This window comes from Phyllostomus hastatus, unplaced genomic scaffold (genome assembly GCF_019186645.2).
Source record: "Phyllostomus hastatus isolate PE091 unplaced genomic scaffold, TTU_PhHast_1.1 phas_contig_150, whole genome shotgun sequence".
NCBI classification, from domain to species: domain Eukaryota; kingdom Metazoa; phylum Chordata; class Mammalia; order Chiroptera; family Phyllostomidae; genus Phyllostomus; species Phyllostomus hastatus.
The window spans coordinates 17,646,172-17,657,500 of NW_025333611.1; the positions used below are offsets into that span (position 1 = coordinate 17,646,172).

General features: G+C 44.3%; 1 protein-coding gene across 6 annotated transcripts in view; it reads right to left on the bottom strand.

Annotated features, from left to right (window-relative positions):
- Positions 1–369: 369 nt before the first annotated feature.
- GRIA1 (glutamate ionotropic receptor AMPA type subunit 1) overlaps positions 370–11,329 on the bottom strand; it is a 274,574-nt gene continuing 263,614 nt past the window's right edge. For 3 of the 6 annotated variants that reach the window (XM_045825126.1, XM_045825124.1, XM_045825125.1), the window contains exons 15-16: positions 7,377–7,511; positions 372–3,376 (exon numbers count right to left, since the gene is read on the bottom strand). In XM_045825126.1, coding sequence (XP_045681082.1) covers positions 3,176–3,376; positions 7,377–7,511 — 336 coding nt within the window. In that variant the 3' untranslated portion in view covers positions 372–3,175. Of the gene's footprint in view, positions 3,377–7,376; positions 7,512–11,329 lie in introns of all 6 variants that reach the window. The other 3 variants (XM_045825109.1, XM_045825123.1, XM_045825118.1) reach the window with 2 other exon arrangements.

Sequence of the window (11,329 nt, forward strand, 5' to 3'; positions counted from 1 at the left end):
TTTAACCCCCTGACACCTGTTAATATGCAAAGTTCCTTGGGAAAGAAAAAACAATTGAAGCTGTTCTAAATCATCAGTGTCTAAGTGTCAACAAGTGTCAGATCCTTTACAGAAAGCACATCTTTGTTGAGTGGCCTGAGGACCAAGATTATCTACTTAAAAGCCAGGTCTAGATTTGTTTTTTGTTGTGAGTCTGTGCACATCACACTACCTGGACTCTAGTTCTTCTGAGCCAACCAGTTCCCTAGAGGTACTGTGACCATTGCAAGTGGCTCCTTATGCTATTGAAACTGTAGCCCTTGAAAACCAAATACCAGTCTTTTTCCCCCCCTATTTGGATGAATAACGTACAATGATCTAGTTCAGCTGAAATGACTTGTTTGAGATCTACTTGTGAATCATGCATAGTGGCCATCATTAAAAAAATGTATTGGACTTAGGCTCCACAGTAAGAAAATCACATAATCCCTAGAGCTATGGCTTCAGAAATGGCACAAAAATGGATGGACAAATATGAAAAGTAGATAATGGATCCACAGTGATTTAATTCTTGGTGATATTTTCACTTTATGCAAATACCAAAAGAAAAAAAAATAAACCTGACTACCTGGGAAGAAAAAAACCCAGAAACCAAAAAAATATTTAGTGTTTGATCAAGCCAAAATCCTTTCACACATCTGCCAAGAGAATTAAACAAATATAGATGTTAAATAAAAGGCTCAGGTACCAAAGAGCAAAATTTAATGAAAGCTAGAACTGTTAAGTATGGATTCCTGTTGAGAAAAATGTCAATCTCTTTCAGAGTTTTCCCATAGCTCTATTTTTAAGAAAAGTGTAGTAAAAATACATAATACAAGTTAACTTTTTTTCTTGCTTTTGTCTTTCCCGTCACTCCTCCATTGATGAAAGGCATCTTCCACTGGAGTCTTGGACCCCCACAGAGCACAGACCCTCATTTCTAGCATCAGTGGCCTCTCCCTATCAGATCAGGTTACTGGTGAGCTCAGTAGCTGGAGAAGCATCCTACCAGGCCAAAGGCAAAAGGTCTTTGAAGCATGTTGATGATGGTAGAGGGTTATTGCCAACTCCTCTGAAATGCAGATTCCCTAATGGCGGGTCATACCGGATTCTGCAGTGGTAGGCTAAGAGCTGAGAAAAATCTGGTGAGAGGGCAGGGGCTGGGAGGACATCAGCTGGCAGTAGTAGAAAGTGATAATCCATCTTGAGGGTCCTGCTTCACGTACCATGCCCACACTGACACGTGAGAGACTGAACAACAACACTCGAGCTGCAAGGGCAAAGAGTTTGATTTTGGGATGGTTCTTTGCTATGACTGATGAAAGAAGAATGGGAGGGACATAGAGATGGTGGGTGTCCACTGAGAGAATCCACAGATGAAACCAGTCATGCTGTGCCTACTTATAGGCAGGCTCCAAAACCTTTAGTTTGTCAGTTGCTAATGATAACCCCTAGCAGAGAAGACTGGATAGAAGTAGGAATAAGGGAACAAGCCAGAATATGGTTATCAATAGAAGCTAATGACATATGGCACACACTGAATCATGCACCTAGGAGAGTGGCAGCTGGAGAGCTGGAAGCCAATTGCCCCAAGAACTAGAGTTGGAATCTTCAAGAAGGCCGTGTGCTAGAGACAGCACTCTCCCAACCAAAGTTGCAGTCAGCCTGGGCTTCTCTCCATGAGCCCTGTCACCTCTCTAGTCTTGCTTTAGTTCAGCTTTGTAGTCACAATCCTGGGTGTATTGATTCTGGTCACTGGAATAGAACACCTCCATCCTGTCTTAGCCAAGGGGAAAGTCTGCTTCCTTGGCTTAAAAGTTGGGATCAGGGACCTTAAGAACCCCAGTGTCATTTTCAATTTAATCCATCTCCCTTTTCTCCTTCAAATAATTCAGCCTAGGGTATTTTACCTTCTAAAGATGGCAGAATGTTATCTGGCCACATGCTAAAATAACACTTTTATATGGACATAAAAACCCAAGTTCTCTGGGTCAGCCTCTCAAACCCAAGAGAGGGCACACCATGGAAGGTCCTATTGTTTGTGGGCTTTGATGAAACTTCCTTTTCTAAAATTCTTTTATCACCTTTCCTTTGCACTTAGCTTGCATAGCATTTCCCCCCATATCAGAGGCTCTGAAGAAAGAGAGTCTCTTTCACAATAGGGCTCCTGCTCAGATGTTAAGCAAATGAAAAGCAAAAATCATGGGTGTTATCTTCCTGGCTGTCAGCTGTTCCCAAGTCTCTACTTGGTTCAGAAGGCCAATTGCCCTTTAGCCACCAGGGTGCCGTTGGGCTTGCACGTGGTCAGGAGGGCATATTTCTCAGGGCTAAGGTTGATTCTGGGACAAAATACACCATTCCACCTAAGGCCGATGAGATGGCTCTTACTTATTAAAAGAAGCTTTATCTGGGCTTCCAGCAATAACTTTATGAGTCCTCCTCTGAGTTCACACCTGCCTTTGCCCTCTCCACCACCCTTGGTCTGAGTTGCTTTTCACACGTATTCTCAACTAAATCAGGCAGTCCTCTGTCGGCAGCTCACTTCTTCAACAACCTCCATCTCCATCCAGGGCTCAGGGCCGTGGAGTGGAAGGTAACTTGGAGAGCTCCCATGGCGAATTAGTTTGAAGGTTGCTTTTTATTTTTTCCTTTTGCTTGCTTTTAAGGTGGAACAAATTGTGAATCTCCAACCTGAAAACTGAAGAGGGATGGTCAGGGAGTTAGGAATAAGAAGTAAGGAGAAGGAAGGGGTGTAACAGAACCTGCAAACCATGAATATTAGTGAGAAAAAATTACGCAAACTAAGACACATTAACAACCAAATTAAAGGAAAATGGTACAGTTTCCTCATTAGTGTTCTGGTGACTCCATTGTCAGAGACACAGGCTCTACTAGACAGGGTTATTTCCCCTTATTGCAGTGCAGTGTTATTTATCATCCTTACTTAGCAACGGAACAGCATGAAAGAACATCAAAAAAGGAAATGGGAGAGTAGAATGGTTTCCAGTTCTTCAGGAAAATCTGTTGAATCATCCTCCTTGTGGTCGCAGTGGTTGGTAGCAGTTGTGTTTCATTTTGTTGTTTTTGGCACTGAAGGGTTTGGGATGGGGCTGAGGGAGCCCGAGCCTGCTCCCCAGGGGGTCTCCATCTGCTCCAGTTATAATCCTGTGGCTCCCAAGGGCATCCCTGAACTGTGGCTCATGCAGGGAATCGATTGCATGGACTTGGGGAAGTCGTGGCTGACCACTCGGCCATTCTCTCCACTACCGCCACCACTGGCTCCTGCCCCACTGTTTCGGGGGAGTGTCGATGTCCGTATGGCTTCATTGATGGATTGCTGTGGGATCAAACAGAAACCCTTTTCAGGAGGACCATGGGGTTCTTCCCCGGGTCCTTGGCAATGATTGGCAAGGAGAGTGAGTCAACATTGGACTTAAAATAGCACCCCTATCCTTTTCCCCATCCAACTCCTTTCCTAATCTGCAATGCTAATTTTGACTTCCCATGAACTCACAAAACTGTTTCATGGCTCTGCACAAGTCTGATCCCCACTCTGAACCTCATGTTCTCTGTGTAGTGAGGTTTGCTGGACTGGGTGATCTCTAAGATCCCTTCTGGTTCTTATATTATGTTTTCTAAACTTGGAATAGTGCTGTGGTTGCACTGATGGTAATAAATGTAGTGACATGAACCAAGTGGAAGAGGTCTGGAAATGGGGTTTAGGAAACTTGGAGTTTAGTTCCAGTTCTGACATCAACTAGTTGTGTGACCTTGTGCATATCTCCTTATATCTCTAGACCCTTTTAATCTCCATGTTTATAAAATGTGTTTATCTCCTTACCTATATAGGCTTTTAAGCAAGTGATGCCACTGTGTGAAAAATTATTTGAAATGTTAAAAATTAAGGGTTTGTTATTGTTGGGTTAAAATTAAAGCCTACCTCTGATTTACTTCAGGGAAATGCTATCCTACTGCCAGCAGCATGTGTTAAGGAAATATGGGACTCGTTTGAACAGTAATACAATAGGTACAATGTAGTTGGAAAGGGGCGTGTGCCAAAAAAACTGTGGATGCATTGCAGAGATCATTCTCTGCGAAATGCTGTCCATCGGCACATATATCCTGCACTTCTAGACTGACACTTCAGATCAGTGCTGACTTAAGCATGTGATTTCTAGAACGTTGGAATTCTAGATATGAAAAGAACTCAAACAATCACACCAGGACCAGATGAGTTGGGTGGAGGGTTCAATAACACAATATGAGACGAGAACCACACCCTGTCAGATGAGAGGAAGGGCTCTGTTCTGAGTTCCTTGGAAGAAAGAAATTTCATTACATGGAATCCAAACCCTTATCTCTTCCTGTCGCTCTCACTTCCTATTAAGAGATACTCATAGAATTTTTGAGGTGGGTCTTGGTTTCTTGGTAGGAATCTCCATAAAGGAGAAGAATTGTTTGCAAGTTGAGAGGTTTCTTTCTCTCAGACCAACTCCACTTCCTTTAAGGTGCATTCTGTTCTCACCTTCTTCTTGAAGCCCCCCTCACCTTAGTACTCATGCATTATATATTCTCTGGTAACGGTTCTGTGGCAGCTGTGCAAGTTTCATCTTCTTTTAGGGAGCTAACTTCCTGGAGGGCAGCAAGGGCCATTTCTTCTTATTTCTGAACTATCTCCCAGTGTCCAGATTACAGTTAGATGCTTAATTGATAGTCTTGAATTTGTCTAAGAAAACTCAGCCACCTAGGATCCTTCTTAAAATTTTTGTGGCTTTCTCCTTTGCATATTACCATGATTCTAGTGACCAGAGAAGAATGTTTACCTACTGTGGCCAGACAGATCTAAACAGGGTGGTTTTGACCACATTTTTATTCTTTCTGCAATACTTTGATGGGAGTATTCTCTTATCGCTGGCAATTCTGGCAATGTTTTTCAATGTTATTTCTTTTTAAAATCAGTAATTTGGGCAAATTTGCCCCATATGATGCTTTACCCACACTGGTTCTCTCTCTTCCTCAAACCCACAATTGATTTATTTACATTCTGCCTTGGCTGTCTTCCACTGAAGAACAAGTTTGGCCTGGATTGCACTCTTCTATGTCAAGGCCAAATACAGACCACTGTAATGCTCTATGGGAGAAACGTGAAATGAAAACACAAGGAATTAATGGTTACTTATTCTCACTTAAAAATGTTGAAAAGGAAATTACTTTGTATGTGTTTGTAAAATATGGAATCTTCTATTGATTAGCTTGAAATGAATATCTTCTATGATATTTCTTTGCCTCATTCCCTTAAGTAAAAAATAGTTTAAAGTTCACACTGATGTCCTTGGGGTTTGTTGCTCAAAAGGTCTCACACATTCCCATAATATTCCACTGAAGTCAGTGGTACTTATTGAGTTTATCTTAAAGGAGAAGATTAGTGGCAAAGTCAGCACTGCTGGCTATCGGAGTGTGAGAGAACTTGGCCCAGGATGTAGCTGAAACCCTCCAATGTCATGCCATTGAGAACTGGTTTTCAAGGAAGCTGAGCATGCCTCAGAGGTCAGTGACTGCACACACCTGTGTTAGTGGGCATTGCCTGCTCACTGGCTTCCTTTCTAATATAGTTATGAGGTCTTAGGAGAAGAGATGAACAAAGTCAAAACTCTGGAGCAGAAAGCAATGCTAAAAGTGACTCTCTCACTAGTTCTCAAACTTGGCTGCATGTTGCAAGCACTTGGGGAGTTTTGGGGTAAAAAACACTGAAGCCTAAGACCTAATCCTAGAGATGATGACTTGATAGGTATGGTATGTGACCTGGACTCCTTGAGTTTTAAAAACTCTCCATGGGAATTCTAATATACAAACCAGGCTGAAACACACTGATCTAGTTTATTTCTTCCACTTTACAGAGAAGACTGAGGACTTATGACTGACTTGCTTAAGCTTACAGTTCTGGGGGCGAGAGCCTTTTAACTGTGGTTCTTCCTACCCGCCCCTGTAGCTAAGATGATGTCATTTCTTCTGGGAAATGTGGTTCTCCCTTATCCATGTGTGAAATACTAGCCATTCTTAAATTTTATCCTTAGAGTTGTTGTTTTAAAATTGATACTCAGGGAGAAAAGGGTGAATGCAAATCCAAAGTTGGCTCTTGAGAGACTGTTTCCATTTCTCTAACGGTGATTGCATCCTAAGTTCTCAGCTGCTTGCTTTTCTATGAGAAGTCTGGGAAGCCTCTGCACATCATAGGACACCCTAATAAAAGCTCAAACCTCAGTAATGACCTCGCCCCAGCACGTGTGCTCAGAGAGCGTGGCTACGTGCTGTGGCGGATGCACCACTCCTCTACCCCACCCCTGCATCATCAGGTCTCTCAGCTGCTCATTAATTCCGTGGAAATGTGCAAAGCCTCAATTGCTGTAGCTTAAACACAGCCCATGTTAGCATGGCCACATGCAATCATGAAAGGTCAGTGGCTTTCTTGGCGGGGGGAGAGGCTAGGGATTATTTTTTGGGGGGAGCAAGGTGGTGAATATTAAAGACCCTGGTTGTCCTTCACATCAGCTAAGAACTCAGGTTCTGGTCTGTTTTTTCAGGCAGAGGGAAGAGGTGGAGGATCTGAGACTTTATTCAGTTTGGAATTTGTCTTAGGTTATATATTTTTGCTACTGTATGACAATTTAAATTACACACTAATGTTCTAGTTGCCTGAATCCCTCTCTCAGTTCCCAATTCTCACGTTTTTCTCTTCCCTCAGTTTTCCTGTATCCTGGTCTCCCTCTCCTTTTTCTGGTTTCTGAGTGAGAGTTCTGGTCTTTGGGTCTCACACTGTTGTGCAGCCTTTGCTGCCAACTCTCTTCCCGTGGTTCATTTCTTTCACACTTCAAGTCTGTTAAACATCACTTTCTCAGGGCAGCCTTTCTGACTTGCCCCAGCCCCAACCCCCCAACCTAATTCACCAAGCATGGCAAGGTCACCCATTTTGCAGGGGGTAGAGACCCTCTTCCCTATATTGGGAGCTACATTTCTGTTAATGCAACCTCAGCAAGAATCTACCTTTGTAGTGATCACTCTTGCCTCATGCTGTGTTCACTGTCCACTTCAAGTCCTAACTTTTAATCTTATCACCCTATCTCTGGCTGAAGTAGTTATTTCCTTGGGCCTTATGTTTATTGGCTTCCTTCCCTCCCATCTTCCTTACCTCTTCACTGCTGCCGCTTTCCCTGCCACCTTCCTCATAGCAGCTTCCTGTACCCTCCCTTGGGCTGAACTCAACCTCCTGTCACTCCCACCCTTTCTAGTAGAGGGACTCCCAGGAAACCCAGCTGTGTGAAACAACAGGTTAGTGAAAAGGCCTGGGAAGACGGTGCCACCTTCATCCGCTTGGACTCGCTACGGGATTTGTAGCAGAACTCGATTAAGGCAACCAGCATGGCTAGTCCAAGTCCTCCGATCAGGATGTAGAACACGCCTGCCACGTTGCTGAGGCTCAGAGCACTCGTCTTGTCCTAGGAAGAGGAGCAGGGAAAGGGGGAACGGGACAGAAAAAAGTGAGCCGAGAGGCTAGAGACAATCTAAATAACAGCATTTTTACACACATACGCTCAACCCCATCACCCTCTTTAACATTTATAATAGTTGGAAAGCCTTTTTATTCAATGACAAAGTATTAAACACCCCCCTTCCCCCCCAAATGGGTATGTGTGTGTATATAACAGTTTTCCAAGCTTCCCTGATTATGTTTAATTCATAATTACATTTCCTCCCTCCCTAATGCCTGTTCTGGGGTGGGAAATGCCACAGGAAATTTAGCACAGCTTCGACCAAGAGCTGTACTCTTGAGCTTACCCCATTCTTTCAGAAAAGTGTCCCTTCATTTTCAGCTCAGTTCCTGCCCCCAACCTGTCTGTTGCTCAGGAACACATTTGCTTTGCTTATTGTTTATGTCTCTGAGCATTTTCCTGAGAGTTGGTACTTAAAATGAACTTTCCCCTAGATGTGCATTTGATTTCAATTTAATAAGACAGTTATTGCACATAAAATAGAGATCTACCAATGTATACCTTTAACTTACTGCTCTGAGTCCTAATTTAGGAAAAAAACTAGAGGCTTGGAATAGTAAAAAGGCACTGAGGTAGAAAAATGGCTCTATTAAATCCTAATAATTATGTTTAATTGGTGTCATTTTTCTGTTGGAGGTGCTTGCTAAAAAACACTGTAGGCAGACCCAGGTGGCTGAATTTAGAAATCTGTTGCCTGAGGTGAAAGATCTTGTGCTGGTTTTGGATGAGAGGGTCATAGAGCAGGGTGTGTAATTTCTAGGGGTCTGGGCACAAGTACCCATGTCCAGTAGGAGATGACAGAGCTTACTTTGTGGAGACTGAGAAAGGCCATCAGATACGATCCCTAAGTTCCGTCACCTCCAGTAGGGTTCAGAAGTGGGGACTGAGGGACAGCATCTTCCCAAGTGGTGAGAAAAACTGAACGAAACTGGTGGTCATGGTGGCAGGTGGTGGCCCAGGGAGAGCAGAAAACTGCTTAGTGCAGTTCTTGTCACGAGAACATCTTTAAGTCCTGAATACCCATCCTCAGATGTTGTGATGGCCCTACCACCTTCGCTTGTATTGTTTGCTCAAGTACTACAAGTTTCTCATTGAATGAAAATAAAGCGCATGCCTCAGCCGGCACAGGCACACACCATGACTGGTTGGTTGGTTGGTGATACTGGATAGGATAAAACTTTTACATCTCTCCTTTTTTTTTCCTCTCAAGTGGGGTTGCACAAAGGGTGAACCATCTTGCTCTAGGGATTCCTTCAACATCTGCCTGTTAGAATGTGGGCATGTTGACCAAGTCATTGACCTCTGCCTTAGTTCTACTTGGTGCATTGTACAGGGTTCAGCAGGGCTGAGCTTGGGGACCGCGGCTGGCAAACAGCAGCATGCCTGCCTTCCCCAGAAGCAGCCTTGACCAGTAGAGCCGGAGGATTATCTGAAGCATACCCCTCTGGTGGCTTCCTGTATTGCTAAAGCAGATGGCTCTTGAATGTGGGTTACACTTGGCAAGGCATATTCTGGCTTTGGAAGTAGTGGGAATGATTATTCGAAGGAATAGAATTTCTCCTGCCCTGGTATAAAGGTCCAATAAAGAAAATGGGGAACAATGAGTATGGTGGTTGGCTCAAGAGTTGGTTGAACAATTAAATTCCCACTTGGCATGATTTTTTAGAACACTCAGAATGTCTCCCTGTTTGTTGTTTAGGAGGTCTGCAATTCTGCTTCTGGAGAGTACTTCAGAGTTCTTGGTGGAATCATGGTTAGTGGAAGTTCATGTAAAACTTTTCTGTATGGATAGGGCTAGGGTGTGGTGGGGAGGCATGTGACTGTATTATCAGCCCACACCTTAGGCTGGAGGTGTGGTGACAGTGATGCTCAGAGGGAATGGATGGGGGGAGGCCTGGGGGAAGGAGGTAGACAAGAGGCTTCGAGGTCAGGAAGAAGTCCTGCTGACTTCACAAGCTGACAAGCCTTTCAGTAGCTAAATACGCCATGCCCATGCATCTTTGGCCACCAAGGCTGTTTCTCTTTCCTTCCTCATGGTCTTTTCAAGTTCACCATGGTTGTAGATTGCCTTCAAGGATAAGGGAGTCATGGATGTCTTTTTTGCTCCTATTTAAAAAAAACCTAAGTGGGCATCTGCCTTCCTGGCTGTAGAAGGTGGAAAGTCCACTTCTGGTATATCTGGGAAGGAAGCAGGGCTGGACATTCATATGGAAGTGGGGGTAGGGGACATATTCTATATAACTGCAGAAAGAGGAAGGTCCAGTGACTGAGCATTTGATATGTCCAGATACGGAGAACATCTCTCACTTCTGAAGGAGGTCTCTGGCCCATGGAGGTGGCAGTGTATGTGTGTGTGGGGACACATCCCATATACACGAAGAGGGAAACAGATGGTATTGGTACTGTCACCTCTCCTCTTACAGAACACATAGTGCCACTCACCCTTCTGTATGCCAGTGCAGTTCTGTAGTAGCAGGGGTCAGGGAAGACTCACGGAAGACATACTTAGATATAGCACAATTCTCTAAATTTGGCATAATTTGACAGGGTATGGGATGAAGGGCTGGTGGTGGTGGTGTCCTCTTTGCCCATGCAATTAAAGAGTTTACATGTAGGCAAGGTTTTGTGATGTGCCTTAGGTGTGCCATTAGCTTTTTGATAGCATTGAATTTAGTTCTTTCAAAGAAGGCTCAAGGTCACAGTCTTCTGTTCAGTTGCCTTTACTGACTCTCTTTGATTCTGTTGGAATGTTATAGGGTATCCTAAGGCACAGACAACAATCCCTTTTATTGAAAGACCAGACCTCTGACTCCTCCTCTGGCCCATCTTGTCCCTCCCTACAAGAGGGGGCTTCCTTGTGGACTTGAGTGCAGACATCTACGTTCGTGTTTCATGGGCGAGCTGTAAGTTTCTCAGCCATGCCCGGGGAAAGGGGAAAGAAGGAATTTGAATCTTCTGAGCACCCCTCTGGGGGACCACATTTTCCTCCCATCCCATGGCAGCTGCATTCCCAAAAGCCAAGCAGCTTGTTGGTGGGAGTGAAAAAGTCACAACTTGTCTTCCACCAGGAGGGGGGGAAGAGAGTGACAGTAGTGAGAATGACAGATGAAAAGAAAAACAAAAATTCTGTCTTTCAGGATTGATTGTTGGGCTTGTTGTTATGGTGATGAGTCCCCCCCCCCCCCCCATCTGTTCTCCTTAATGTGTTTTCTTATTTGCTACTCCGGAAGGAAGTTTTTTTCTTTTTTGCATTTCCCCCCTTGCTCTTCCCATGTAATCAGGGACTGTCCTGGACTCCCTCTGTGTTTCTGAGCTAGCATCCCTTCCAAGAATGTGGAGCCTGCATGAGTCTTTGTGAGGAGGTTTGAGACAGGCCTGAGGCAGATAAACTTGGAGGTTTTTGAAATGCATGTGTAGAAAGTTCTAGGGAGAAGCTAAGGCCTTCGGCCATAACACCAGTCCCCACCAGCAGAGACTGCGCTGCCCTAAATAAGGCAGCAAGGGCCTGCTAAATAAGGACCAAGCGTCAGTGTTCTCCAAATGCTTCCATTCCTTCATATCTTCCTGGTGAGGGTGTGAACTCCTACGTAGCAAAGGCTGCAATTTCTGCTCTTCTCTACATTCCACGGGAATTCTACACATTCTCTGATGTGTGTACAACTGGAGCTCTAGGGGCTGCTGCAAGCCTTGCGCATGCTGACCCTGTAACCCGATGCTGCCTTGCAGGGCCATGAGAAAAGTCCAACCTCTCTTTCATTCAGTAG